Here is a 25291-nt window from a genome sequence, read left to right on the forward strand (position 1 = left end):
ATACAACGCTAACCATGGCAAAGAAAGCAGCCATCATTCAGCGAGTGCTCAGTGGTCGTCTGCAAGTCGCAGTTGCTCGAGAGTTCAACATTTCGAAGCAAACCATATCGGACTACATGAAGAATAAGGACAAGATTTTAGGCGTGACGGAGACACCATCCGGAAGTGAACAAAAGAGGGTGCGCCAAGGTGTTCATCGGCAGTTGGAAGAAGCGTTGAGCATTTGGCTTAATGCTACCGTCGCTCAACGGGTTCCCGTTTCCGGCCACCTCTTGAAGCAAAAGGCCGAGACATTGGCACTTCGCCTTGGCATTGATGGATTTAGGTTCAGCGATGGCTGGCTCCGGAACATTAAAAAGCAGTACGACCTCGCTTTCAAAAAAATGTGCGGTGAGAGCGGTGCCGTGGATAACACACTGGTAGAGAACTACCGCGGTGGAAAGTTGGTAGAGCTGCTTCGGCGCTACTCGGCTGACGACACCTTTAACATCGATAAAACCGGGCTTTTCTATAAGCTACTACCGGAGAAGACACTCGCCCGTTCTGGCGAACCTTGCCACGGAGGTAAACTGAGCAAGGAACCAGTCACTGTCGTTGTCGGCTGCAACGCTTCTGGCATGAAAAAGCTCCCGCTGCTGGTAATCGGGAAATCGAAAAACCCTCGATGTTTTAAGGGTAAAATAATTTGCCTGTCTAGTAAGAAGCCAATACGAAGGCGTGGGTCACGCAGAAGCTGTTCGAAGAGTATGTCGGAAAATTGGACCGAAAGTTTGAATTGCAAGAGCGCAAGGTCCTTTTGTTCGTAGATAACTGTACTGCCAATGAGCCGATCAGCTGTCTGAAAGCCATCGAGCTATAATACCTGCCGCCGAATACGACCAGTATTCTGCAACCTATGGACCAAGGTATCATCAAGAATTTGAAGGTGCTGTATTGTTCACGCATGCTGCAGCGCGTGTTGCTCTGCTTAGAGAGCCAGATAAAATACAACGTTGATTTGATGTCAGCCGTGAGCATGCTTGCTGATGCCTGGAAGGCAGTGTCGGCAAACACGATCAGCAACTGTTTCCGGCACGCCGGATTTACGTTGCGTAGTGAGCCCGACACCGCCGACCCTACAGCTGAAGAACCCGACAATGCAACTGAAGAGCCGGACCTGCCGCCCAGCGCATCGAGCTCAGGTGCGGACGCTATCGACGACCTGCGAGGCTGCGGTGTGCCGATTCCCGACACTGTTACGTTTGAAGACTGTGCAAATGTCGACAGTGCAGTGTCGTCGTGTGCCGAATTGAATGACTGCGACATAATTGAGCAGGTTCCACAACCATCAAACAGCGGTTCTGACTCTGACGATGATGACGCACCGTGTGCTCCGGAGCCGTCGCATGCGGACCTGTCTCGAGCCCTCGCTGTTCTTTCGTCGTCGTACAGCGATCCTATCACAGTGGCGGAGATACAGGCGGACTTGCTTGCACGTAAGCGGAAGTGCATGCAGCAACGCATTAACGACTTTTTTCAGCCACCGGTAGATTTAAGTGTCAATAAAAGTATTTTTTTTCTGACGCATTCGTTTTTTCGGACTTTCAATAATTCGGACTTATTTGCGTTCCCCGAGGAGTCGGAATTATCGGTCGTCGACTGTATAAGACAAAAAAATTTTACGTGAGAATTCTTAACATCCTCAGCCAACACTAATTTCTTGTTTTATGTTCGTAAAAATTATACAGACGATGTGGGCGATATTAAGTTTTAAATGTGATACTTGCATCCGTCACATGTGAAGGAACATATGAAGGAACACATGTGAAGGAACACATGTGAAGGAACACAAAATTTCATCATGATCTCGCTATCAGTGCCAAAACATGAAACCTAAACTCAAGAAGTTGCCTAAAAATGGATCTTTAGAAATATGCATTTCAAAGATACAAGTCATTGTTCATCTATGATTTCTTCCATCATGAGAGCCTGGCAATCATTGTTATTTTGAGCGTATGGCTTTCGTGAACTGCTCATGCAAAATGCAAGCCAGGTGGTGATTTCAAGGACAGTCTAGACAATGAGCTCTTATTAGTTTTTAGCAGCCACATTGTGTTCTTTGAAAGCGATGTTATCCTACTTCGAGTTTAATTACAATCTTCAATTTTTAATGAGCTCTTTTAGTATTTAGCAGCCACATTGTGCTGTTTAAAAGCGATTTTATCCTACTTTAAGTTTAATTACAATATTCAATTTTTTAATGAGCTCTTTTAGTATTTAGCAGCCACATTGTGCTGTTTAAAAGCGATTTTATCCTACTTTGAGTTTAATTACAATCTTCAATTTTTTTGTTGTGAAAGTAGACAAACTGAACTTGTAAAAGCAAATAAAAACAAAATATATGTAATCTTGGAAAAAAAAAGGGGGGGGAGGGGTTCGACTCGCGTCTTCCCTTAAATCAATGGGCATCTGATGGGAGTCTTTGAAATATTTGTTAATCACAAAAAAAAACATTATTATGAGATTCACTACAACAACTGAATTTGCGTGTAACACATACGCTTGCTGGCACCAGAGTGAATTGGTCTAAAGAGAAGTACAGTCAGTCGATTCAAATTTAAAGGGACCTCTGAATTTTGTTTGAATTATCAAGAAGTTTGAATTATCAGAAGTTCTCAGATATATTGCTCTGGGTGAAGTGACACCACAAATTATGATTAGGCATTGATTTTATCACATTTAAAAAATTTCTAAGCGTTTTTAAACTCTAACTACGCACAATGAACAAAAAGCAAAAGTGCAAGGTCTACAAGTTTACTGGCCATTTACTGCTTGTCAGACCTGTTAAGGAAATCATGAATTGCCAACTGCTTCCTTGTTATATGTGCCTTCATCACAAAGCTCTTTATATCTTTTTCACAACGCCACAGTGTACATGCCCTCTTTCTAGCGCGAATGTCACGAAACGACGCTTTTATACTCAGGGACAACTTTCTGTGGCAATGAAGGGAAGGCTACAGAACAAAAGTAGGCATGTACCACTGCTGAAGAATAGTCCCACAAATGCGCCAGTGTTTTTTGTGTGAAGATAATAAAAAACATTACTTTATTTTCTACAGGATACCGTTTATATAAAGACGCCGCACGAACCAAGGAGATATTATTATTTGTTTTGTTTCATGAAGTGCCATTTCGGATTTTCGCATGTCTGAAAACTTTGCACGTTTTAGGTGCAGCTCACAGGGAAAATGACGTCTTGGTCTTTGGGTAAGTGCTCATCACCCTCCAGCTATTTCGCTAAATCGCCGAAGAAGCTTGTGTCGAATTTCGCTCACAAATAGCTGTGTAAGCAGACATAGCAAATTCTATGAAGTGGTATTATTTGAACATGGCCGGCAACCGAGTTGAGCAAGACTTCTTCACAGAGGAGTACATGTGGTTTAGCTCCACCCCTGCAGCTTTCTCTTCATTGCCACAGAAAGTTGTCCCCGAGTAAAGCAATATTCATTGTCCCTGCCCCTATCAATCACCTAGCAAAGCGGCACAGCGCAGCACAGGAAAATGAGATGGATTCTGAAATGCACCCAAGCCACTACGAAAAGAGATTGCCCAAAAAGCTAGAAGCTCGAAATGCAGGCGAGTAGTACTCGAGAGAGAAAAACTGATGTCACTGCTGAACTCACACAAGCTGCAGTGCCTTGTCCTTGCGAATGAATTTGGACAGCCGGTAGATGGCCCAGTTGTTGAGCTGCCAGGAGGTCATGCCACAGCCATTGTCCAGTACAAGGATGGTGCTCCTCTCCTGCTGCGAGCTGTCGTCCAGGTACTGCAGAGAGCACATCATCACACAAGGCACACAAGAGAGAGATGTGCACTTCAACAGATTAATTATTACAGTGAAGCAGTTTTGAACTTTAATCCAAGGTCGTACAGGCAGCGGAGGTGAAACGGAAAGAGGGTTCTTGCGTGAATAAGCCTTTTGTGTGCCAGAAGGATAAAATAATTTAATACATTGTTTTTTTTTTCTGTTAACCCCTGCTTATACTCGTTCTGGCGTCTCCGTTTGTGTTAGGTGCAAAGCACCACAGACTTGTTGGAGTCTCCTGTCACCAGGTGAGTCATGTCCTCACAGTTCATCACAAAAATTTGCGTGCGTCACAATGAGTAAATCAAAGTAAACATCACTGGTCCACGAAAATGAAGACACAACAAATAGCCAACGCCATCAGTGGAGCGGAAACACAATTTCCTACATGTCCGAATGCAGGCTTGGCACTACTAGTGCCTCATTCATGCCCTCTCTACCCACCTCCGAAGTCCGTCGGCACGAGCGGAGTTTGCCCTTGCTCGAGCAATCGGGCCCTGCGGCCAGAGATCATGAGAGCCCGCAGCATAGTCGCAGGCTCTCAGCGGCGTGTCACCATAAATCCCTTTTGCCCACGGAGACACGCTCCAGGCACCCTTTGTGTTGTACTTCTCGCCCATCATTGGATAAGCCTCGTTTGCTTTCCTGCGGCCTCTTGCAACGGTGGCAGTACTGCTTTTTTTGGTGTTGCCCCAGACAATAAAGTGTTGCGACTTGTTTGAGAGCAGTACTCTGTGCTTGTTAAGCTGCGCTCGTCGCCTTGGCTGTCCGAACGTGCATGTGCAGCGGAATTAGTCACGCGAGGCGACAGTGAACACGACCCTGCCGCTCGCTAAGACTGAACCCACGCTAGTGGTCGTGCTCATTCGGGGTACGCTGTACACTACAAAGCCTCCATGACACACAGAATTCCGTAAAACAAAAATAAAATGAAATTACTGCAAATGCAGACGCATTGCCTTTCTGAATGCTTTACCATCTATGTGACGAACATGACTGCTCTTTAAACCTATTAAAGGCAGGCATCTTTTGCATTTAGTGAAGCTTGTACAATACAGTGAAATCTTGATACAGTGAATCTCACAGAAATGTTAAGAATCATTCATTATTTTGAAAAGCCGTCGTAGTGAAAGTATTAAAAATTTCCGCAAATATAACGCAAACATGTGAGTCACCTACCCGTGCTGTGTATAGATTCACAACCACGTTATGGTCAAAAAGGTGAAAAAAAATTACCAGGAATTATTATCGAACCAGAGCTTGTTCATTTGAGTAAGAGCGCGATCTATCCTGATGTGGGCAACTCGACTGCTTTAAGACAAACTCCTAAGCTTTCAGAGAGGTGAGCGTCTCTCAGACTGGTGTGCAGACGCACACCTATCGCACTCCGCTGCTAATGCCGATTCTGACCGGTCAACGGCCTCGAATCTTCCTGAGCTGCACGGACCCTCTTCCGCGAAGTTCACCTGAACATTTCGACACCTGGTTCACCAAGGTGGGCTCGTTTTTCATCATTTTAGAGGCCTTTTCGCTGCACCAGCGAGCTAAGCCTAGGCGAGGTTAGGCCAGCCTCCCCGCCTACGGCGCTCGCACGCCAGCTGCGAGATGCCGCAGCAGATTGCCATGGAAGGGGACGACGTCACCCCCGAGGAATTACAAGGAAACGGATGGTTCTCCGTTCTAAAAAGACGGCAAGAATCGCGAGCGAAGTCACACGCAGCCCGCCAGCCTGGAACGCAACGAGGCGCGACAGCGACGCCGAACGCTACTCTACGACGCGTCGCAGCTGCGAGCCGACTGCCGGCAATGCAACGTAGTCACAATCGAGTGATTGTGCGACCGGGAGGCGGCCTCAACGTGCAAGCCTGCAGCCCGCACAGGATTCTCGCCGCACTAACCATGGCAGCTCAGCTAGCGCCGTCGGTAACGGAGGAGGACATTATTTGTCCCAACTCGATGCAAAACATTTTTGTCGTCAGTACGCCCAGCGCTACTAATGCAGCAGCGTACAGCCGAGTAACAGAGATCATCCTCACCGACCAGAGACACCCGGTCACGGCCTACCTCTCACCTGCCGGTATCACGAGCCGAGGCGTGATTCGCGGCGTCGACACTGACTTTGACGACGCCGCACTCAACCGCATGCTAATCCAACCGCGCAACTCAAGCCTACTGGGAGCGCGTCGCATCAAGAACACTGAAACTGTGATTCTGATCTTCAACGGGCTCAAAGTGCCCAACTACGTCTACTGCGGCCAGGTCATCTACCGCTGCACGTTGTATAAGCGCCAAATAGACACCTGCCGTACCTGCGGCCAAGTGGGCCATCGCCAAGACGTGGGCCCCACTCCTTCAACCAAGGTCTGCGACCACTGCGGACACTTACCAACGGACAACCCACACGTGTGCAACCAACCAGTGTGTGCCTTATGCGGTGAAGCACACCGCACAGGCGACCGCGAATGCCGACATCGCTACCAGCTGCCTTACCTGGTGCCCCGTCGTCGTCAGCGCCGTCGCCGACGAAAGCAAGCCCAGCAGCAAACACCCACCCCAGCAACCAGCCCGGTTCCTGCCAAGACCACCAAACCGCAAGGACCTCCTCTAGGCCCACGAAATCCTACACCCACTGACCAGCCTACCTGGGCCGACAAGGTGGCATGCAAAGGTGAGGCCCACGCAGCGCAGCGTCAGGGACACTCGCCACAGCAACCTGACCCAGAACTAGCACAGTTAAAACGCATGTATGTGGAGCAGGCTAAAGAAATCCAATCGCTTAAAGAAGAGCTAGCAAAACAACAGGCCCCTGAATCGCGCGAGGGTTTCATTATCAGCGGCCCCGTCTCGATACGCGGCGCTAAGAAACGGGCAGGCCCGACGCTCCAGGCCGAAGAGCAATCCGATTTTGACCGGTTTACAGCCAATATATACGCGATACTAGAGCAGTACCGCGCAGAGACCACGGCCGAGTATAGCGCTTTCAACGCTAAACTAGAGAGCATGCAAAAACAACTTATCGAGTTGGCTGCATGGCCAGCACAAATAGACGCGAGGACTAAGGTGTTGGAGGAGGACCTGGCACGCAGTAAGCGCGCTGGGCAAATACCTAGACCTTAAAATGGCGTCGTCACAATCATTCACAATTTGGCAATGGAACGCAAGTACCCTCCATACGCGGAGAGAAACGTTACAACAATTCATTGGCTCTATGACCCAACGACCGGCCGTCATTCTCCTGCAGGAAACGCGTATCGACCGATTCGCTCTTCGCGGATACAGAGTTGAGGCCGTCTGTGGGAACAAAGCTCGAGGGATAGCCACTTGTGTGGCTAAGCCTTATGCTTACACGACACATGCAGTACGCCCAGACCTCAAAATAGAGCATCAGATGATAGAAATTATCCCCAGCGCTCACATTAAGCAATCGGTATTTATCCTTAACGTGTACAGTTCACCTTCACACAGCACAGAAACATTCACCACACTACTAACTAAAGCGACGCAGATAGCAGGCAACCATCCCCTCATCATCGCGGGGGACTTCAACGCCCCCCATGTACAATGGGGTTACAATCGCACAACACAGAAAGGACGCCACTTACAAACACACATCACTCAACACAATCTCATGTTACTTAACGACCTCTCTACCCCCACACACATAGGTAACTCAGTGTCAAGGGACTCATCCCCTGACCTGACCCTAGTACGCAACGTTTCGAACCCCACATGGGTTAATCTGCAAGCTAACCTCGGTAGCGATCACTTTATCTGTAGCACAACAGTCAATATAGGCAGCCTCGAGCCCAGAGACTTTAAAGTAGTAGACTGGAACTTTTTTAGGCAAATACGCAAACAAGACACCAACCATTACTCTTCACTCTCTGAACTCTTTGCGAGACTACAGCGGGACGTAAAACAAGCTACCAAAAATATTTCTACAACACGCAACATAGACCACATGGACAGCCACCTCGCACATCTCCTGGAGGCTCACAAAAGTCTTCAAGAAAGATGGAGAATGCATAAACTCAATCGTAGGCTACGAAAAAGAATTGCATTGCTCAACCGACAAATCGAAGAGTACAGTCACACACTAGCACGCAATCAGTGGAATGAGGTGTGTAATTCGCTTGACGCACGCATGAGAAAAGGTCTAAAATGGGACCTTCTCAGGCATCTGCTCGGCGACAAGCCCACCAAGTCAGAGCAACGACTAACTCTAGATAGACTGTTACACAAAGTGCGAGGACAGCAACTTACCGACGCACAGATTTTAGATGCTACAGCAGCCCGGTATCTATGCACAGAACCTACCTCACATGAAGACTATCCACCTTATGCGGGGGCCGCAGACGACCCATTTGAGCATGCTATAACTAGCGCTGAAATACGCGCGGTAATAGCAGAGCTCAATAGTAAGTCAGCCCCGGGTCCTGACGGAGTCACCAACAAGCTACTCCGCAACCTGGCTGACCATGACATTGAATCACTAGCCACCCACATGAATGAGGTTTGGGAGCAAGGGAGCGTCCCGCCAGAATGGAGGGCCGCGACCGTCATACTCATTCCCAAGCCGAACAAACCCCTGGAACTCGACTCTCTACGACCCATCTCCCTCACATCCTGTGTGGGTAAGGTCATGGAGCACGTCATTCTCCGTCGAGTCACAAAATATTCAGAGCGAAAACACCTCTTCCCATTCAATCAAGTAGGGTTCAGGCCGGCTATGGCCACGCAGGACGTACTTCTCATGCTGCAGGAGACGTTACTTAGAGTAAGGAGCAAAGACCTCCGAGCAATCCTAGCTCTTGACTTAGAGAAAGCTTTTGATACCATAAGCCATGCTCATATACTACACGAGATTCAGGAGGCAGGCTTAGGCCGCCGTTTCTACGAATACGTCCGCTCTTTCCTAAGAGCCAGAACGGCCACACTTTTGGGGATCTCAAGTCACACACCTACAACCTAGGCCCGCGCGGCACCCCGCAAAAGTCGGTGCTCTCACCGTTTCTTTTCAATTTAGCCCTCAGGCAACTTTCGCAAAAGCTGAGACACATCGAAGGCGTAGAACACGCGCTCTATGCCGACGATATTACTATTTGGCGTACTGGAGGGAGCGATGGACAAATTGAAGCGAGCCTTCAGGCAGCAGTCACTGCAGTACAAACAATTTTAAAGCCCACGGGCCTCAGACTATCGGCATCTAAGTCCGAGTTGCTGCTTCTGCCACCACAGTACGGCCGCACCAAAGCCGAACCTACCATACACCTCTCCACAATAGATGGCTCGGTTATCCCGATAGTGTCGTCGGTTCGAATTTTGGGCGTTACCCTACAGGAGAATGGCAAAAACGACTTAACCATCACACATCTCACCAAAAAAGCTGAGGCAGTCATGCACCTCGTCCGACGCGTCGCTAATAGACACGCAGGACTCACAGAAGAAAGCTTACTACGCATCTTTCATGCGTTCTTAATGTGCCACGTTCACTACGTCGCCTGCGCTCACCCGTGGAGCAAAGGCGATGAAACTAAAGTAGACAACCTCATCCGAAAATGCACAAAACGAGTACTTGGTCTACCCATGTCCACAAGCACGCAGCGCCTGCTATCCCTTGGGGTACATAACACGTTCCAAGAAATCATCGAAGCACAAAGAATGTCCCAACTCATGCGCCTGTCTTTGACAGCTGCGGGTCAGGAACTCCTCTCACACATAGGTCTTCCTATCCCAACTCAAGTCAACGAAGCAGAATTATTACCGCAACACCTTCACGCTAAAATCACAGTACTACCCTTCCACAGGAACATGCACCCAGTGCACAATCAGGCTCGAAGAAGGGCACGAGCTCAATCCTTACTAAAAGCGGCCAACCTACACGCGACAGACGTTTTCGTAGACGCCGCCAAATACATGGACAAACCCTACTTTGCAGCTGTGGCGGTCGCCCCAGACGGAAAAGCTCTTAATGCTCTTACCGTAAAAACTCAGAAAGCCTGCGAGGCTGAACAAGTGGCCATTGCCCTTGCTCTAGCACTCCCTCAGCGCGACACAATATTTACCGACTCTAAACCCGCTGCACTGGCATACCGCCGCGGTACACTTTGCCAGGCGGCATTAAGAGTTCTAGCAACTGTTCAGATAACTGTAGACAAGCATATCCACTGGTTCCCTGGTCATGAAGGGATCAACGTTCAACCAGGGGTCCCCAACGGTAATGAGCTGGCCTATAACCTCGCGCGTGATCTTACGTGCCGCGGGGGGTCGCGGTCCGGCTCACTGGCCGGGGACACCAACACGCACCGGGAGCCGCTCCTATCATATCATGAAATTTGCTCGCACTATAAGTTATTTAGAAAGGAATTCCCCTCACCTCACTCAGCACTAAATAAAGCACAACAATTAACGCTTCGACTGCTGCAAACGCACAGTTACCCCAGCCCCTATATCTGCAGCAAATACCTACCGGATATAAGGCCAGAATGCCCCAAATGCCAAAATTCAAGGTGCGATTTAAGTCACATGCTGTGGCAGTGTCCCGTGCTAAACGCTAGCTTCGGGTCACCTGCCACCAAGGACGACTGGTTCAACCACCTCAGGAGCCCCGACAGGGCCCTTTAACACCAGGCCGTCCAGAAGGCCCAAAAGGTGGCTGGCGAGCTCCGACTCCCAGTCCCCACATGGGCGGAGCCACCGGGCTGGCCCCCGTAAGGGGTGCCCAGGCCCCTTCAGGACCTTTATTAAAGTTAATTCTCTCTCTCTCCTAAGCTTTCACATACTTATTATGCACTACATTGCATTGGCATTATTACTAATTCTTTATGTTGATTTGAGCGTGATGTTTCAACGTCTTTAGCACATTTAAATGTGAGCGCGGGAAGGGTGTGCCTCGGCGGGGTGAAGGTTAGGGGCAGTGCGTGTGCCTGCACTGATGTATCGAGTAGCTTTTGTGTTATTTTAGTGTTAATAAATGTGTGGTTTTGGAGTTCAACTGGCTGGCAGCATTTCCTTGGCAGCAAGACGCCGCGAACCCTTCAACTTCCACGATGATTTTCACCACCTCGTCAGGCACAAATAACATTTACAGCACTTCTACGTAGTTTTCAGTGAGGATATTTTGGAATCATGTAGGAAAAAGCCAACAGACCAATCAACTTTTTTATGCCCCACTGCAAATAAATTTGTATAAGACTCCTCATTCTCTCTGGTTAGAACAGGCCCATTCAGTGTTTTCATATAAGTCTGTTGTGACAGTACTTGGATATTACATACTCTTTTTACAACAGACTAAAATACTCTTTACTGTGAAGGTCTGTTGTAATGCGGATATACTGTGTGTGTGTGTGAGCGCACTGCAATCGTGCCAAGACTCTTTGTCTTCCTCCCCTTCTCTACCTTTTACTAGTCCGTTACAATATATATATATATATATATATTGTAAGAATTCATTGGACGTCATCTTCTTCATCTGTCAATAACCATCATCAGTCTTCGCCCCGTACCGCTTCATCATCGGCGCCATCTTGCTGTTGCTTGAATAAAGCGTCAGCTGAACCGTTGTATTTCAAGTGGTAGAAGGTGCTCCCCGATCTCTTCGACCTCTCTCCATCCAAAGCCAGCTCCTAGAGCTCCGTTCACGACGTCGCTTACGCCAGCAGAGCACCATGGCACAAAAGCAAGCCCAACCGAACCACCCGCCGGCGCAACCACCAGCCGCCAACCCTAGCCCGGTCAACAACCCCCCTCGGGAGCCTCCTATCTTCTCCGGTCTGCCTGGCGAAGATGTCGAAGACTGGCTCGACAACTATGACCGTGTAGGTGTCTACAACAACTGGAACGAGGCATCTAAATTAGCACGCGTCCAGTTTTACGTCTCTCAGGTTGCCAAGACGTGGTTCCGATTGGTCTTCCTTCAAAGACCAGCTCCGACGCATTTTCGGCACACCGACCGTCCGTTCAGAAGTTGCTCGCAAGAAACTGGCAGAACGCGTTCAACATTGCGGTGAGTCCTACACTTCCTATATTGAGGATGTGCTTGCACTTTGCCGCCGTATCGACAACACCATGCCAGAAGGTGATCGTGTCTGGCACCTTCTGAAGGGTATCGGACCTACCGCTTTCAACGCCCTCGTCGCGCACAACCCTTTGACGGTTTCTGACGTCGTCTCTGTATGCCAGCGTCTTGATACCTTGCAGCCAATCCGCCTGCTACCCGACTTCTCTGAGAACCTCCTGGCAAACAGTATGAAGCTCCGATCCATCATTCGAGCCATAATTCGTGAGGAATTGCAAGCCTACAGTTTACCTCCTAACAACGTTCCCGCTCAACCCGCCTCTAGCGATCTGCGTGGCATTATTAGGAAAGAAATGTCAGCGTTTCAAAGCACCCACCGTGCTCCACCATGCCCCCAACCCGCTTCGTATGCACAGATCGCTTCAATGCAACCCTCGCCGTCTCAAGTACCACCACCTGTGCCTGATCATAAACATCTCGCACCTCTAGTCGCCCGTCCATCGAACCCAACCTACCATTCTTCCTGGCGGGCCCCACGGCCTATTTGCTACTACTGTGGAATTCGAGGACACATTTCTCGGGTCTGTCGACGTCGGCAGCAAGATGAACGTCGTGGTTATGCCGCTTTTGAACGAGACGACACATGTGCTCGAGGTTACTACCGTTATGCCGACAGTCGTTCCAACCACCGATCACTGTCTCGTGTGCGCATTTCTAACACGACCAACAATACACGTGCATCCCGACCACGCTCCCCTTCGCCACTCCGACGCTCTGTATCACCACTTCGGCCAGTCTCTCAACTGGCTGCCCAGCGATCAGAAAACTAAACAGTGCAGTTTTTGGAGGGAAAACTTCATCGCGGTGAAATGACCCAAGTCCTCCTAAACGACCGTCAAACATGTTATTGGTAACTGTGTAAAGTGTGCGGGTGTTGGCTTTGGTGGACACGGGAGCAACTATTTCAGTTATGCGTGCCGACTTGTGTTCTCGATTGCGGAAAGTGAAGACACCCTACCTTGGATCATCTTTGATTGGGGCCAATGGAGCAATAATTAGACCATCGGCCCAATGTACAGCGCGTCTTCATTAATGGTATTCGTCATCACATCACCTTCGCTGTCTTAATTTCATGTGCTCATGAACTAATTTTAGGTTGGGACTTTCTCTCATCAGCATCTGCATTAATTTCTTGCCGTCAACGTGTAGTCGAAATGAACGAGACCGATCACTGCAGGGAACGCGTCGACGAAAAACCATTGCGTTTTTTCACAGCTTCCGAATCCATACTGCTCCCGGGTCAGGAGCAACTCATCACCATCACTTCTCCGAATATTGCGAATGGTGACGTCCTTATCACCCCTTCCAGCAGCTGTCTAACTCGCGGCGTTGTAGTCCCCTCCAGCCTGGTGTGGTTCAAAGACAGTGCTGCGATAACCCTTGGCCTGAACCCTACCCCAGAGCCTGTCCTCCTACCCCAAGGTTCTGCAGTGTCATGTTATGTGGATACCCAACCGTTATCTTTGGTCTCTCTTGACGCCTTGACAGCTCAGCCACAACAGGCCCAGTCTGTTGCTTCCTCCTCCTTTGCTCCCGGGATAAATCCTGACCTTTCTGCTTCTCAATGTGAGGCGTTGCTAAATTTGCTAACGAAACACCAGGCCTCCTTCGACGCCAATGCTTCGGCACAAGGACAGACCACAGTTGCGCACCATCGCATCGACACTGACGGTCAGACTGTTGTACGCCTTCGTCCCTACCAAGTCTCCTTGGCCGAGCGCAATATCATCGAGGAGAACGTGACCGATATGCTAAAAAGAAACATCATACGACCCTCTACCAGTTCTTGGTCATCACCCGTTGTGTTGGTACAAAAGAAGGATGGATCGGTACGATTTTGTGTTAATTACTGCGCGCTCGGCAAGATTACCCGAAAGGATGTATATCCGATGCCTTGTATAGATGATGCACTTGACTCATTGCAAGGCGCCCAATACTTCTCCACCCTTGACTTTCGGTCCGGGTATTGGCAAATACGAATGGACGAAGCAGACAAAGAAAAGACCACCTTTTCAATGCCGGACGGTCTTTACGAGTTAAACGTAATGCCATTCGGCCTATGTAATGCTCCCGCCACATTTGAAAAGATGATCGACACTGTTCTTCGTGGCCTCAAGTGGAAAACTTGTCTATGCTACCTCGATGATATCGCCATGTTTTCTTCCACTTTTGCTGATCATCTGCAACGCCTAGATCAAGTGCTCACATGTCTCTCCAAAGCTGGACTTCAACTAAACACAAAGACGTGCCATTTTGGCAACACAGCTATAAAAGTTCTAGAACATTTCGTTAGTAAAGATGGCATCCAGCCCGATCCTGACAAAATTTCCGCAGTCCACAACTTTCCACGACCCTTTCGCTCCAAAGAACTACGCAGTTTCCTTGGACTCGCATCGTACTTTCACCGCTTCATTCGCAACTTTGCCACTATTGCCGCTCCTCTCCACAAGCTCCTTGCCAGTACTGGTTCCTTCGATAGGAATGATCAATGCGAAGCCTCATTTCAAGAACTCAAGCAGGCACTGACATCCCCACCGGTGCTTGGTTATTTCGATGACAGGGCACCTACGTTATTACACACTGACGCTAATGGACAAGGAATCGGCGCCGTACTCCTCCAGCGTGACCATGCCTTTCGCGAGAAAGTTGTCGCGTATGCAAGCCGCACTCTGACCTCTGCAGAGAAGAGGTACTCGATAACCGAACAAGAGTGCTTGGCGGTTGTATGGTCCATCCAAAAATTTCGTCCGTACCTACATGGTCGACATTTTACTGTTGTGACAGACCACCATGCTCTTTGCTGGTTGTCCACAATCAAAAACTTGTCGAGAAGAGTTGGCCGCTGGATTCTTCGATTACAATCTTATGACTTTGACGACATCTACAAGACTGGAAGACAACATCAAGATGCCGAGGCTTTGTCACGATGCCCTTTGCTGCAGTTTTCGGCGCACGTCACATCCCCTTGTCAAATTAGCTATACTAAGGACGCCTCGTCGATATCAGCCATTTCTTTCCTACCTTCATCCACCCGTCCGTCAGTACTTACTACTCACCAGCGACCCGATTCTTACTGCACTGACATCATTGGTCGGCTTACCGGCGCTTCATCTTCCCCTAATGCCAGGCTCCGGAAACAACTCCCGACAATTCAAGTTGGAGGACGATGTGCTATATCGATACATTTTCCACCCGGAAGGCCACTGATGGGTTCCCGTCGTACCACGCGCACTACGCATTAAAGTTCTGCGCGCTTCCCACGAAGACCCGACGTCAGGACACTTGGGTTACTACAAAACATACGAGCGCATCCGCAGACGATTCTTCTGGCCAGGTCTTTCCACGACTGTAGCTAAATATATTGCCTCGTGCGCACTTTGCCAACACCGCAAGCGGCCCACAACTGCTCCAGTCGGGACCCTACAACAATTTCCTTGTCCATCGGAGACGTTGTCGTCGGAATTGACCTCTTCGAGCCCCTTCCAACTACATCAGACGGTAAGAGATGGATCGCCACCGCTGTTGATCACTTGACCCGGTACGCTGAGATAGCCTCGATCACTTCAGGAACTGCTTCGGAAATAGCAACTTTCTTCTTGAATGATATTTACCTATGTCTTGGAGCCCCTCGTGTTCTTTTGAGTGACCGGGGCAAGGCATTTCTTTCAAGCACGCTCAGTGAAGTTCTTCAAGCATCAAAAACAGTTCATAAAACAACATCTAGCTATCACCCGCAAACCAATGGCTTAACGGAAAGATTTCATCACGCGCTGTGTGACATGCTGTCCATGTATATCCGACCGGACCATCGCAATTAGGATGCCATACTTCCCTTTGTCACGTATGCATATAATACGTCAGTTCAACAAACCACAGGCTATTCTCCATTTTTCCTAGTATACGGACACCAACCGACATCACCACTCGACGTTTCATTCTTTTCTGGCCCTGTCAACTCTTCACCATTCGTTTGCGACCAGTTTCTGTACCGTGTTGCTCGATGCCGTCGTCTTGCCCGTGTAAATACCGAAGCTAGCCAAGAAGATCGCAAACATCGTTATGATGCCACTCACCACGTCGTTTTCTACCGCCCTGGCGACGATGTACTTCTGTGGACTCCTGCCCGAACACCTGGCTTATGCGAGAAGCTTGAGTCACGCTATCTTGTCCCCTACAAAGTTGTCGAACAGACCTCACCGGTGAACTACCTTGTCACACCTGTTCATGTCCCCACTGAGCAACGCTGCCGCGGGACAGAGATTGTGCACGTTTCGCGTCTCAAGCCCTATCGTATGCGTTCCCCAGCGTAATTCGCGGCCAGGCTGGCCGCTTCCGTCGACGAGGGAAATTAGTGTAAGCATTCATTGGACGTCATCTTAACCATCTTTTAAAAACCATCATCAGTCTTCGCCCCGTTCATCTTCATCATCGGTGCCATCTTGCTGTTGCTTGAATAAAGCGTCAGCTGAACCGTTGTATTTCAAGATATATATATGCTCACGGCTGGTTATTTTCTCACCCACTTTTCTTTCTTATTTACATTACATTTGTTCTAATAACTGCCCCTATACATTCCTTGGCATTATTGTCTGTCAGATCTCATCATATCATCATATTGTGTCAAAACACTGAAAAACGAGCCGTTCGGTATACACCTCTCCCCATATAATATAATATATATATATATATATATATATATATATATATATATATATATATATATATATATATATATATATATATGTGTGTGTGTTCACGTTGAGAGAGCTCTGAGAAAATGAGCAAGGATTACATACATGGCACATACTATTGAACTCGTCTTTGCCCCTTTGCTTCAAACTAGGAGCTCTACGCATAAGTAGGTGTACCACGTATTGTGCCCATGCATTACACCCAAAACTGTGTGCAGTAATCCAGGCAAGCACAGTGATTTATTATGAGCAACAGCCCAAGCAGAGGGCCATAAGTACTAGCACACAATTGTTGGTCGCTGTCAGACAGCAAGACCAGTCCATTACATGCACTGAAACTACGACAAATACTCACCAGCTTCAGCTCAATTTTCCGGCTACCAACATTGTTTTTCGTGGCTGCCAGGGAATTGTCAATGAGCTCTGCAAATGCGTATGCTGAAGAAAAATAATGTCACAAGTAATTAAAATAGACAAAGAAAACCACAAAAAAGGCAGTCAACAGTACACGTCACACCCACTTTGGCAGACTAACTTCCAAAGTACAAAGCTTCTATGTCCGAAATGTAACACTTTTCCCTTATATGCTTCCCTTTGCTTCCAATGCGGCTGTTGCCAGCAGTGAAGTGCACTAACCCTTCTCGGTCCATTGCAGAGCCCTGTCTGACAATCTGCTTTCAGCCACCATCCCAGAATCTATGCAGGAGAATTTCGCGGGTTTTATCGCTGCAATGCACATGCATTCGCCCCATTCATGGTGCACCATCTCCTAATGAGTGGTAAGCGAAGTTCATTCTGTATATGAAGGGTTTTCTTTCACCAGATAAGACTGTTTCTGGTGATAAAAAAAACTAAAAAAAAAAGGTGGGTGTGCTTCCACACACTGATAAAATATCATCTTAAAGGAGTTGAACATAGAATGCCACAGAAAAAATACATCTTGCCTTTTTCTTGCACCACTAGTGCATTTCTTTGCAGCACCAGAAACTAGCAAAAAGAAACTTTTCAGACCGAAGCAGCCATAAATATGGCAAAAGTATTGGAATGCAACGGGTTAGCCCTTTCTATGAATCAACTTACGCAAACTTGCCCTGCAGCACTGCAGCACAAAAGCACTTGAGGACCCCTTACTAAACTAAAGCTAGACTTGAGACAAATGTCAAAATGTCTGCGTAAAATTACGATATTCTTTGAGGTCACACATGACCAAGAACGCTGTCTCAACTCACGCAGTGGATTCTGTCCTTCAGAAGCATAGTATTCATACATGCCAGATTTGATGATGGTGTCATAATGTGGCAGGTACTCCACCTGCAGAGGATTAAAATGAACTTTTAGTGTCATGTTGCAAGACAGCCTGTAATTCACAACTTTCAAAATCACGTGCAATTCAGTGCCAACATTTACTTAAAACTAGGGAGAGCCAGAACGAGTGCATAAAATGAACAACAAAAGCACATGGAAGTATCTTGGTACGAACGAACCTGTCATTCAAGCAACGCAAGCGCCAGTCAGGTATGTAGCCGAGCATTGTTATGAATTAGTGCTATGCATATGACAAACTCACCTTCTGAAACGTTTGTCCTGTGAGCTCTTGGTCAATGTTCTTAAGCACGTACAAGGTCTCGCCTCCTTCAAGTTTGTCTGAAAAAAAAAAAAAAAAGTTGGGAACTGATCAAATTTCTCTTGAAACCAATGTTTTTGGAGATGCCAATGACATGCTCCCCAGCCTTAGAATATTTGAAACATTTGCATTAAATTAGTACACCAGGTGAGCTGCTTAACCATTGTCAGCATTAAATTAAATACCATGGAGACAAGAGTATATAGTCACTGTTTAACAAGTTCCTTATCTTCACCTTAGATATTTGCGTTTTCTGAATACCCTTGGCCATACAGTGAAACCCCATTCGAGCTGCCACTCGCCACGCAGAGCAACAGAGGATACGAAAACCCCAATCAACCTTAATTGGCAGCCCCCCGAAACGCGTACCGGTCCCATACAATCAGAGAACCAGCAAGATGTTGGCGCGGATCTTCAAGAAGGAAGGGTTTCGCATCGCGCACGTGCCTTCGTGTGCGCTGCGCCGCCTCCTCCCTTGCCCAAAAGACCGGCCAACAATGAACAGGGCCCCCACTGTCGTTCACAAAATTTCGTGCAAAATCGGCGAGACGAAAAATCTAACGGAACGACTGAAGCAACATGCCAGCAATGTACAGAAGCTCTACAAAGAGCGCAGTGCAGTCACCGAACATGCTGAGACGTTGGATCATCAGATAAACTTCGAAGCAATGGCCATCCTTGAAAGCGAGCCGAACTGGAGGAGAAGGTTATTACTCGAGTCATGGCACAGCCCATAACATCGACCGCTTTCTCAGAACCCTTCTCGCAGTGTATATACATGGACTTCGCTCCACGGCAAAACAAGAGAAAGAGAGAGGGGGTCATTATCCGCTCCGCGAGTACTTTGAAGACATCGGATTTCTTCAAAACTTTTGTTTGGAATCTAAATCATCTCCCAGTGAAACCCCGATTACACGACTTTCAGGGGAGCACGAAAAACCGTCGCATAATTGAAAGACTAAAAATATAGGCAGTGGCATTCATCCTTGCACAAAAAATGAGCACATAGTGCCCGAATAAACTCACGACGAAACCTCGTGCTTATCCCAAGAAAGGTAGATTAAATTATTCTTGCCAATGGCAGCTTTACTTTGCTGAAGCAGGTGCGATAAATTCTTTCTTTCCGACTTTGAAAAATCGAATTCAACGTGCTTCTTTCTCCTGATAAATTGAGTCCAAGAATTGCCTGCGCATGAAAACAATACGAAAACCACGTTGCCAACAGCCTCCCATCAGAAGAGTTAGACACAGTGTCATCGGCAACAGACCACCAATTCATGAGGTAGCATAGAATGCCTTCGTGCTCCACCAAGCTCTTGTAATTTCTTGCCTTATTACGTGCAACTAGTGATGTCCCACTGTTATGATGAATGTCGACATCAAGTGAGAGTTATTTTGCACGGTGGAAATAACTGCATCGCACCCTTCTGTATGCTCAAGTTAGTGACTGCGAGTGCCACAAACCAAGGCAGGAGATCAGCCGCACATCGACCAGGAACTCCAACTGAGCTTCCCATGCATCATCATCATCATCATCATCAGCCTGACTACGTCCACTGCAGGACAAAGGCCTCTCCCATGTTAAGCCAGTTAACCCGGTCCTGTGCTTGCTGCTGCCAAATTATACCCGGAAACTTCTTAATCTCATCTGCCCACCTAACCTTCTGTCTACCCCTAACCCGCTTGCCTTCTCTGGGAATCCAGTTAGTTACCCTTAACGACCAGCGGTTATCCTGTCTACGCGCTACATGCCCGGCCCATGTCCATTTCTTCTTCTTGATTTCAGCTATGATATCCTTAACCCCCGTTTGTTCCCTAATCCACTCTGCTCTCTTCTTGTCTCTTAAGGTTACGCCTACCATTTTTCTTTCCATTGTTCGCTGCATCGTCCTCAATTTAAGCTGAACCCTTTTTGTGAGTCTCCAGGTTTCTGCTCCGTAGCTAAGTACCGGCAAAATACAGCTGTTGTATACCTTCCTCTTGAGGGATAGTGGCAATCTACCTGTCCTAATTTGAGAGTGCTTGCCAAATGTACTCCCCCCCATTCTTATTCTTCTAGTTCCTTCAATCTTGTGGTTCGGCTCCACGTTTTTACCTGCGCTAAGATATCCTTAACCCCCGTTTGTTCCCTAATCCACTCTGCTCTCTTCTTGTCTCTTAAGGTTACGTCTACCATTGTTTTTTCCATTGCTCGCTGCATCGTCCTCAATTTAAGCTGAACCCACTTTGTGAGTCTCCAGGTTTCTGCTCCGTAGCTAAGTACCGGCAAAAATACAGCTGTTGTGTACCTTCCTCTTGAGGGATAGGGGCAATCTACCTGTCATAATTTGAGAGTGCTTGCCAAATGTACTCCACCCCATTCTTATTTTTCTAGTTCCTTCAATCTTGTGTTTCGGCTCCATGTTTTTACCTGCACTAAGAAGACATAGTCTTTTACAACTTGAAGTGCACTATTACCTATCTCGAAGCGCTGCTCTTTTCCGAGGTTGTTGTACATTACTTTCGTTTTCTGCAGATTAATTTTAAGACCCACCTTTCCGCTCTCCTTGTCTAACTCTGTAATCATGAGTTGCAATTCGTCTCCTGAGTTACTCAGCAATGCAATGTCATCGGCGAAGCATCGAGATCGGCCTGCATAACACGTACGCTGAACTGAAAGCAGCAACATTGATCTCTCAGCGCAACCGCCTCAGCCAGACGAAGTCGGGAAGAGAGATGCTGATGAGGGCGGGTATAACACCCCAACCCCAAAACTTGGACGAGGAGCTGGTGGACGTACCAGACCCAGTCCGACGACATATTTCGATCGCCCCTATCCCCAAAAGCATGACCAAGGAGCGGCATCACGAAAGGCGAGAGGAGCGAGTAAAATGGATCAGAAAATTAGTTAGAGGCAATGAGAACATGCTATACGTTGACGCTTCCAGGTATAACTGGAAGCGCTGCGTCGTCACAATGGTAAGCACTGACACGAGAAGCATGGCGTTCAGCGCATCACTGTACACTACATCGATCACCAAGGCTGAGTGTTTTGCCATCGCATTGGCGATTAAAAGTCGAGAGCGCAGCGACGGCCAGACGTACATCACCATACTCTCAGATTCACAAGAGGCGTGCCGGCTATTCACGAAAGGCCGCCTCCCATTAAACATTTGCAAATTTTTAGGCAGCGAATTGAGCAACACTTATAGGTTGGTCTGGTGCCCTGGACATGCAGGCCTAGAGGGTAACGAGAGGGCGGACGCTCTAGCTCGAGCGCTCACGAACCGAGCGGAGGAGCAGCCTTTCTCGCTGTTACCACCACCCAGCAACGACGGCTTTCGCAAGGAGTAGGAAAACGACCCGGCTCGGATGGCTCCGCGAGAGCTTCTTGCTCACCAGCGATACACGCGGCAGAAATATGGCGCCCCCCACAAATCTCTTAAAGGGGAAGACGCCATAGACCTCCGTAAAATTCAAACGGGAGTTTATCCAAATTTATTACGACTGCACAAAATTCATCCAACTTTGTATGGGCGTGATTGTCCGTGGTGTCGCGACTCGCCACCGACCCTTTACTATATCTCGTGGAGTTGTGCTAAACGGCCAAATGAACTTGATCGCTTACAGCGTATGTATAGAATGGAAAACTCTTGGGAGCAATGGGAGGCACTCCTCGCTAGCTCGGACCCGGAGGTGCAACCAGCACTCCTGGACCACGTCCGGCAGGCGGCGCAAGCCAGTGGAGCCTTGGACATGGGGCCCCACCCATCTAGCTCCTAAACCCCTTCTTTTTCAACCCAATAAAGTTATTTCTCTCTCTCTCTCTTTCTCTATTACCTGATTTATAGTATGAATGTGGTCGATTGTTGAGCAGCCTGTTCGAAATCCTGCTTGTTCCTTTGGTTGATTGAATGCTAATTTTTTCTTTACTCTGTTAGCAATTACCTTTGTAAATAGCTTGTATACTACAGAGAGCAAGCTAATCGGTCTGTAATTCTTCAAGTCCTTGTCATCTACTTTCTTATGTATTAAGATGATGTTAGCGTTCTTCCAAGACTCTGGTACCCTTCCCGTCAGGAGACACCTCGTAAACAGGGTGGCTAGTTTTTCTCACACAATCTGTCCCTCCATCTTTCAGCAGATCTGATGTTACCTGATCCTCACCAGCAGCTTTGCCTCTTTGCATGCTCTCCAAAGCTCTTCCGACTTCTTCTATCATTACTGGTGGGGTGTCATCTGGGTTACTGCTAGTTCTTAAAGTATTAAAGTCGTGGTTGTCCCGGCTACTGTACAAGATCTCTGTAAAACTCCTCTGCTATTTTAACTACCCTATCCATATTGGTAGTTATTTTGCCTTCTTTGTCCCTTAGTGCATACATCCGATTTTTGCCTATCCCAAGTTTCCTCTTCACTGCTTTGACGCTTCCTCCGTTTTCCAGAGCGTGTTCAATTCTCTCCATGTTATACCTTCTTACATCGGATACATTACACCTATTAATCAACTTCGAAAGCTCTGCCAGTTCTATTTTGTCTGTTGTACTTGAGACTTTCATGATTTGATGCTTCTTAATGTGATTCTTCGTTTCCTGAGAAAGCTTGCCAGTGCCCTGTCCAACTACCCTGCCTCCAACTTCCACTGCACACTCCGTAATGATACTCGTCAGATTATCATTCATTGTATCTATGCTAAGGTTGGTTTCCTCACTAAGAGCTGAATACCTGTTCTGAAGCGAGACTCTGAATTCCTGTACTTTCCCTCTCAGTGCTAGCTCATTGATTGGCTTCTTGCGTATCAGTTTCGGTCATTCCTTCCTCAAGTCTAGGCGAATTCGAGACCATACCATTCTATGGTCACTGCATCCTACCTTGCCAACCACTTCCACATCCTGCATGATGCCTGGGTGTGCACTCATTATAAAGTCTATTTTGTTCTTATTTTCGCCATTAGGGCTCCTCCATGTCCACTTGCAGTTTCCTTGTTTTCGGTAGAAGATATTCAAAATCTGTAAATTATTGCGTTATGCGAATTCTACTAGTAGCTCTTCTCTGGCGTTTCTAGTACCGATGCCATAATCTCCTACTGCCTGGTCTCCAGCCTGCTTCTTCCCAACCTTTGCATTAAAGTCTCCCATAAGTACTGTATACTGTGTTTTTACCTTACTCATTGCCGATTCCACGTGTTTATAGAAGCTTTCAACTGAAGCGTCATCATGGCTGGATGTAGGCGCGTAAGCCTGTACCACCTTCATCTTGTATCTCTTATTCAGTTTAATTACGATACCTACCACCCTTTCATTAATGCTACAGTATTCCTCTATGTTGCCAGCTACGTTTCTGTGAATTAGGAACCCCTCTCCCAGTTCTCTTCTGTCAGCCAAGCCCCGATAGCAAAGGACGTGCCCATTCTGTAGCACCGTATAGGCCTCATCTGAGGAGCAGCGATGGCGTAGTGGTTAGAGCATTTGCCTCGCATGCAAAAGGTCCGTGGCTCAAATCCCGGTGCCGCGCAGCTCCCAACCGGATAAAAAAAAAAATCCGCGTGGTGATGGAACTGCATTACGAGGCCTGGGATGCGGCCTCACCGGTAACCACCGCCGGGAACGCACTCCCTCACCAGAGAAGGATTGGCCACCCTGGTGCAGTACCTGGCCACTACCTCACACATGCATACGTCAAATAACTCACGGCCCTCAGTCCCCAGCTGCTGCGAAGCAACTGACCACGGCGGCGGTCAGATCTGCAACGCAGCAGAGGGTGCTAAGAATCTCTGAATCCGGACAGGCCGCCATAGGAACCTGATCTTGGCAACCTTTAACGCTAGAACCTTATCTAGTGAGGGAAGTCTAGCTGTACTATTCGAGGAGCTAGAGGATGTTAAATGGGATATAATAGGGCTCAGTGAGGTTAGGAGGACAACTCATACAACCACGTAACAAACAAACCTGGCACCTAGGCAGGCTGCATAGGCCTAGCGTACAAAATGCGAGGGGCCAAGGCAGGCACAAAAGATTACGCTTGCCTTCACCCAGATGAGCAGTACATGCTTGGCGGTGCTCTACGGTATGGTTATAGTGAAATGGAGTGTCCAGTGCTCTTCCGCAGTACTGCAGGTGTAGCAGCAAAAACGTACATGCTCGATTAACAAAAAAAAAAGAGCAGTGGTGGCCACATTTTTGGGAGGTTTGAGATGGCATTCATACAATCGGGAGACAAGGTCAAAATTCACGTCTCCCACACAAGTAGGGAGAGTTGACAGGTATGTACGACCATGAGAAAAACCTGAATGTTAACCAGAGTAATTAAAGTATTAAGGTTGACATTTTTGTCCTCATACTCTTTAGAAGTCCATGCATTGTTACCTTGCCTAGTACTATTCTTTGCACATTTCTTTTGAACTCCCACCTTCATCTATTTTGGACACCACGAAAGCAGTAGCTGCTTGAAACAAGTACGACTGCAGAACACAGTTTGCATTCAATGTGACCAAAGACGATTGCACAAGCTGTTGCTCTTGTATCGTTCTTAAGCAAAGCAACTGAAAGTTACAAAAATGCTAATGAATGATTAGCCCCACATTGTGACAACTCCATCATTTTATACAATTTAACATTTCCTTAGATGTGTTTTGCTTTTCTAACTTAGTAAAACAATTTTACCTTGTTCATTATTTTATCTCCAAGTTATTAAACGATTGTTAATCTTTCTGACAACCGGATTTCATTTATATTTATTTTGATGCTATACATGGCTTGCACATGATGTCACGGATGCAGCTTCTGAAAAAAACTGGGACTACATGATGGCGGCTTTGATGAAAAACAAGTAGCATCTAAGAGAAAACGACGTGGAAGGATGGTCTCTGTTCGTGAATAATGAAGGAACCTGCGTATGGTGTTTCGATAGCATTAAGCTGGCATCAAAAATATCTGATCCTATCATGCTGGTGCTCCAGCATAGTGGTTTCAGTGACATCAGTGCATGCCATCTATATTGTCCGTGTCGCGTGAACTTATCGTTGTGGGTGAGCATGGTGCCAAGAGTCGTCGGAGTCTAGCAACTCAAGCTGGCGCTTT

At 47.6% G+C, this 25291-nt stretch overlaps 1 protein-coding gene across 1 annotated transcript in view; it reads right to left on the reverse strand.

Annotated features, from left to right (window-relative positions):
* The window catches only part of LOC119175053 (structural maintenance of chromosomes flexible hinge domain-containing protein 1), a 274681-nt gene that overhangs the window by 243810 nt on the left and 5580 nt on the right, over positions 1-25291 (reverse strand). The window contains exons 3-6 of the mRNA XM_037426232.2: positions 18180-18256; positions 17842-17923; positions 16968-17050; positions 3663-3805 (exon numbers count right to left, since the gene is read on the reverse strand). Of these exons, the coding sequence (XP_037282129.2) occupies positions 3663-3805; positions 16968-17050; positions 17842-17923; positions 18180-18256 (385 nt within the window). The remainder of the gene's footprint in view (positions 1-3662; positions 3806-16967; positions 17051-17841; positions 17924-18179; positions 18257-25291) is intronic.

This window comes from Rhipicephalus microplus, chromosome 5 (genome assembly GCF_043290135.1).
Source record: "Rhipicephalus microplus isolate Deutch F79 chromosome 5, USDA_Rmic, whole genome shotgun sequence".
NCBI lineage: Eukaryota > Metazoa > Arthropoda > Arachnida > Ixodida > Ixodidae > Rhipicephalus > Rhipicephalus microplus.